Source organism: Triplophysa rosa, linkage group LG21 (genome assembly GCF_024868665.1).
Source record: "Triplophysa rosa linkage group LG21, Trosa_1v2, whole genome shotgun sequence".
NCBI lineage: Eukaryota > Metazoa > Chordata > Actinopteri > Cypriniformes > Nemacheilidae > Triplophysa > Triplophysa rosa.
Genome location: NC_079910.1, coordinates 6,192,652 through 6,198,651, shown reverse-complemented (window position 1 = coordinate 6,198,651; position 6,000 = coordinate 6,192,652). Strand labels below are relative to the sequence as shown.

General features: G+C 39.9%; 1 protein-coding gene across 1 annotated transcript; it reads right to left on the bottom strand.

The window, feature by feature from the left end:
- Positions 1 to 235: 235 nt before the first annotated feature.
- Positions 236 to 5,780, bottom strand: aldh8a1 (aldehyde dehydrogenase 8 family, member A1). The gene is made up of 7 exons (XM_057319757.1): positions 5,634 to 5,780; positions 3,652 to 3,799; positions 3,100 to 3,255; positions 2,780 to 2,929; positions 2,434 to 2,690; positions 1,408 to 1,569; positions 236 to 815 (listed from the first exon to the last, which is right to left on the bottom strand). Exons 1-7 carry the CDS (start codon positions 5,778 to 5,780, stop codon positions 363 to 365), a joined length of 1,473 nt encoding a protein of 490 aa, XP_057175740.1. The 3' UTR covers positions 236 to 362.
- Between the last annotated feature and the right edge of the window lie 220 nt (positions 5,781 to 6,000).

Genomic DNA, 6,000 nt, shown 5'->3' with positions numbered 1-6,000 from the left:
TACAACATTTCTTGAAAATCTTACACATTTGTCCTAGTCAGCTATGGTTTTAAGTAGAGGCAAATATTACAGCTCTATATTCTTTCTGCATGTCAACAATTCTTTATTTTGTGTCTATATTTATTTTTCCTACAGAGCATTAGGAGGAACGTCAGAGACAAAGTTGACACAGAAACACTTTTCCAAAATTACAGGAGGCACTTCATTTTATCATTCTGAACTTTATTTACAACCATCCAAGACAAAACATCTGATTGCTTCCTCTATATAATTTGTAAACAGGTTCGCAATAACACATGATTCACATTGTGACTCACTCTCCCATGTATACTTCATCTTGTGTGTGAATGTTTTAGGCCAGATTAGTGTTTAATGGCGATCACTTTAACCTCTGTAAAGAAGTGGTATGAATCTTTTCCACCTTCTCTACCAATCCCAGAGCTTTTCATACCCCCAAACGGAAGATTTAAGTCTCTGACCAGCCAGCAGTTGGTCCACACTAACCCAGCCTGCAGTTTCCTAGCAACCCTGTGCACTCGCCCCACATCTCGGGACCATACCGTGGCGGATAAGCCGTAGCGTACACCATTGGCTCGGGATATCACTTCCTCCTCTTTATCGAAGAGTGTCACACATGTAACGGGTCCAAATATCTCTTCCTGCATCAAGGCGGAAGAATCTGTAACCCCAGAGATGACGGTGGGCAGCATAAAATAGCCACCCGCATTTCGCTGTGGAAGGGTAAGTTTGTCCACACCCTCCCCACAATGCACCTGAGCACCCTCTGCCAGCGCTAAAGCAACATAACCTTTGACCTGTGGAAGGAGTTTGCGGTCATTAAAAAGGGACAGAAAGATGAAATGAGAAACGACAAACGAAAGCCTTTTTTTTACAAAAAAAGCCAACCATTTTGGCCACATGTGACCTTTCTCAATGCCGGAATAAGCATTTTTGTTTTGTCTACTTGGGTTGTATCGGTTTAAGGCACCTCATTTTTTTAGGTGTTTGGCCATTTTTTTATTTTGATATTTTAAAAATTCAAGTCACAAACCTGGAATCATGAGGTAGGATAAAGTAGCATTCATATTTTGGAAACCATTTGATTGGACCAACATTTCCGTAGTACATCATGAGTCATGATCAATATTTTCAGTCTATTTTCGCAGAAGAGAATGACTGTACATTTAACATGTATCTATCATGCATAAGTGAATTTTGTCAGTGTTTGGTTACTCTAATTCTTGATTCAAATTTTTTATTTCATGTTGTCTGTATCTGTATTTCAATTGTATGTCTGTTTGTGACCGGTGAAATTTCACTTTATAGGACTATGCTCAGTTTTCAAACGCAACATGTTATATACAGTAAATGGCAACATGTCAGTGAGATTCATGATTGTTGTCTGACCTTCTCCAAGTGCTCTTTGCTGATGAGTGCACCATTGTTGTTGGCGGGGTCGGAGGGCGCTCCGGTTTTCCACTGCCGAGCTGCCTCCACAAAGCGAGAAAGAAATTCTGGATAAATACTCCGTTCAACAAAAACTCTGCTGGTACAGAGACAGATCTCTCCCTGGAAGAGAGTGAAAGAAAAAAGTGAAAGAGGTAAGTTATTCCTTCATACCTTACCAATTAATGAAGCATTACGACATCCCTAAATTACAGCACATAATAATGATTGTACTGTGAAAACGTATTAAATTTAGACACACTTAATAACAACAGTATGGGCATGTGTGATGTATATGGCACAGGGAGAGCAAATGAGAAAAGAAAGAAAGAACAGTATGTCCTGGCTGTATTTACATTGTGCAGTTTGAGCACCACAGTGTGGTAGAATACAGAACTACCAGTATATCATACCTGTTTCCGTAGTCAGGACTATGGGATCAATTTCCCGCCAAAAGTATTGCTGGCATATTTTTAAATATAATAAGCGTGAATCAAAAAATAAAAAGGAAAACATTATTTTGTGTGCGATTTCGACAACTTTGTCTTTATGTATTAATTTTGTGCAAAATAATTTAAGATGTGTTAAAGTTTTTGACTCGCGGTTTTTACTCTTTGATTCACGCTTATTATATTTTTAAATATGCCCGCAATACTTTAGGCGGGAAATTAATCCTATACAGCACAAACGTTAATAGCTTTTAAAATAAAGATACTATATTCGCATGACCAACTCAACACTTCCGTTAGAATTCTACAGTGTATAAAGAAATGACGTAATGCCACTATGACCGTTATTAACGTTAAAAATAAGTCACAATATATTTACTCACCTTTGTTTACGAATGTTGTCTTCTGCTTTGTAATTAACATGAATGTATTTTATGACCCTGTCCAGGAGTCGTCAATTGTTTTAATAAATTTTCGTTATTTTATTTTTAAGTGTTTTTAAAAACTGCTTTTCACTTGTTGCTGTGTATGAACTCACCTGATTGGAGAAGCTGGATCGTACAGTAGTGCTGATGCATTGCTCCATATCAGCATCAGCAAATATAATAGCAGGGTTTTTCCCACCAAGCTCCAAAGAAAGTTTCTTACAATATGGTGCACTACGCTCGGTAATCAGTCTTGCTGTAGCCGTGCTGCCCGTAAATGAAATAAGAGGCACATCAGGGTGGGACACCAAGGCATCCCCTGCACGTGGGCCTGTCCCAAACACGATATTAATCACTCCAGGTGGAAAGCCTGTTTCAAAGAAATATGCACTCAATTAGGATATGTCATATTGCAAACTTCTTATGTCACACACCCAGATACACACACGAAGGCCTCACCAGCTTCCTCCAACAGCTGACACATCATCCAGGCAGTGACTGAGGTCATTTCACTGGGTTTGGCCACCACTGTGTTTCCTGTAGCGACAGCCGGGGCAATTTTCCATGTCAGGAGATAAAGCGGCAGGTTCCATGGACTTATAAGACCAGCTACAGACAGAGAAAAGACACACAAAAACGTGTCCTGGTCATCTTTCCGTCCAAAATTAAGAGAGAAATGTGAATTTTGTATAGCGAAATTGAAGCAAACTTCTACTTTAACTATATTTTTTAGAATTAGGTGCATTTTGAAATTAAGTAATATGCATAAGCCCACATACCCACTCCTACAGGACAGCGTATTGTGTAGTTGAGACAACCCATGTGATCCATCTGACTGCAGTCATTAAGGTGATGCAGAACAGACGAAGCAAAGAAACGGAAGTTGTACGCTGAACGTGGAATGTCCACATTTCGAGCAAAAGTTGCAGTCTTTCCTGAGACAGCGAGAGAGATGGGAACATAGGATTACATTTATTCATATTATCTAGATCAACAGCTGATAATGTACAGCCAGCCAGTCCAGAATAAACAGATGATGCAAGACCCTGTTACGATGCAAAAGCTAATCCCTCCGTTTGGGTTAATTTAGTAATAATGACCAACTGACAAGACACTCAGCACTTCAGATATCGTATATGGATCATCTATTGGTCAATCACTAGACAATGGAACAGTGCTCACGCAAAACTGTGATATTTTTAAGGTTGATAACATGGTAGAACTTTGCATTGCCGTGTGACTAAAATTCAGTCTATCTTCGGTCTAACATGCAGTGCTAAATCCATTAATTCTATGTAGTCTGTACATTGCAGTACAGTACGTAGAGTTACCCTGGTCTTTAGACTCAGCCTGAACAAACTCCTCCAGACGGGCCTCTATCAGGTCTGCCAGTTTATTCAGCACTTGAGATCTCTCTGCTGGACTCTTCGCAGACCAATCGGGAAAGGCGTCTTTGGCTGCTTTTACAGCAGCATCCACCTACAGTATAAACATTCAGGAAAGGGTCAACATTGCACAACTGAGTTGGATATTGCATCTAACTGATGTTTTTGTTATTTAAGGCTATGAACTTAGTGGGATTTATTGCATGCCTTATGCCTTTATTGCATGCCTTATTTGCATTTTGGTGACACTGTATGTAGCGTAATATTGCACAGAAGGGACATTTTCCAGACTTTTGATTGCTCCACAGACCTCAGAGAAGTTCTCGTTGTGTGAGCTCTTGCTTAGTTTCGTTTGAAGGGATACTTCACCCAAAAATGAAAAATTCTGTCATCATTTAACGCCCGGTTATACTTGACTTTCCGCGTCCGTCTCGTGCACAAACGCATCCGCACAGCTTCCTGCGCATACTCATCACGGATTAAGCGCGGACGTCCGAGTTCAACACATGCGCAATACAAATGAGTATGTGTGCTCTACCAGACCATCAAAGGGCAGCGCTGAGTCGCGTCATTTACAGACCCACTGCAAATTGATGATTGAGTGTTTTCGCCATTGCAAACAATCCGAGCAAACAGCAAGACAACAAGAACAACAACCAAACAGTATTGAGAAGGATATGCTTCTAAGTGTACTGTTCTTGGTTTCAGCGTGTTGGTTTTGTATCATTCTTCTTCGACAACGGCACACTGCCTGTATGTGTATCGACCCCTAGTGGACTAGTGCACTTCTTTGCGCATGCGCTGTTGTACGCGGCACGTCCGCGCGGTCTCAAAAAATTGGCTGCATGCGGACGGGGTGTGCGGACGACCGCGGACCCTTCTGATAACAAAATCTGCGTCATGCGGACGCGGACCATACTTCTCGTTTTACTCACCTTCGAGTTGTTCCAAATCGGTATAAATTTCTTTGTTCTGATGAACACCGAGAAAAATGTTTGGAGGATGCTTATGACCAAACAGATCTTGCCCCCCATTGACTCCCATAGTAGGAAAAATTACTTTATCATTTGTTTTGGGTCACAGTTCAGAATAGGTGGCAATTCCCGCTATTAACAAACCATTAACTAAGACCTTTTCCCCAATAAACTCTTAACTTGTTGCTTATTAATTAGTTAAGTAAGGTAGTTGTTAGGTTAAGGTATTGGGTAGGATTAGGGATGTAGAGTATGGTCATGCAGAATATGTGCTTTATAAGTACTAATAAACAGTCAATATGCCAACAACAGGCATGCTAATAACAACTAGTTAATAGTGAGAATTGCCCCCTATACTGAAGTGTTACCTTTTTTGGTTCTGTTGAACACAAAAGAAGACATTTTGAAGAATGTAGGACAGCAAACAGTTCTGGGGCACTTTTGACTTCCATTGTATTTTTTCCTACCATGCTAGTCAAAATCTGTCTGGTTACAAGCATTCTTCCAAATGTCTTTCTCCGCGTTCATCAGAATAAAGAAATTTATACAGATGTGGAACAACTCGAAGGTGAGTAAATGATGACAGAAGTTTCATTTTTGGGTGAAGTATCCCTTTAATAATTATCAAATGGACTTTGAGCGTCATGCCACTACTTTTTAATTCGTTTACATTGAGAAATATATGGGGCCAAAGGTAAGTTAGTCTGGTTCAGCAGACTTGCATTACCTATTACTCCATACTTGGAATTTGTATCTTCAGCCATGTAATGGTGTAACTGGTTATATATTTCTTAAAGGTAACACTTTAGCAAAAACAAGATTACAATTAAAACGTGAAGAAATACTCCCTAATATGTGTGTACAATAATTATATACGAAGAATTCACAGTTGTTTAGGCCTACATCCTTGGATTGAAAAGAAAAAATATATACGTTTCAAGAGAAATGTCTCACCTCCTCTGGTACACTGTCTGGAACTTTACAGTAAACCTCTCCAGTTGACGGATCGAATGAGTCTAAATGCTTGCCGCATGGCACAAACTTCCCTCCGATGTAGTTTTCCAGCACTAGATAATTCATGTGTTTTGCTTCTTTAGACATTGCGGAGAACTCTGAATGAAAGTTTAGCAAACAAAAGGAGAAACTACAATGTGTGTATTCCAGTCGACAGCAGTTGAGCTTTAACCGGACTCTGTAATAGCTACTTGCGCAAGCGAGTGGCTGTATAAACGAACACGCTCTTTCAGCAGATGTGAAGCTCACAGGATTTAGTGGTTGCTTTGTGGCTAAAAAGTGATTTTTTTTACATACACTGTAAATT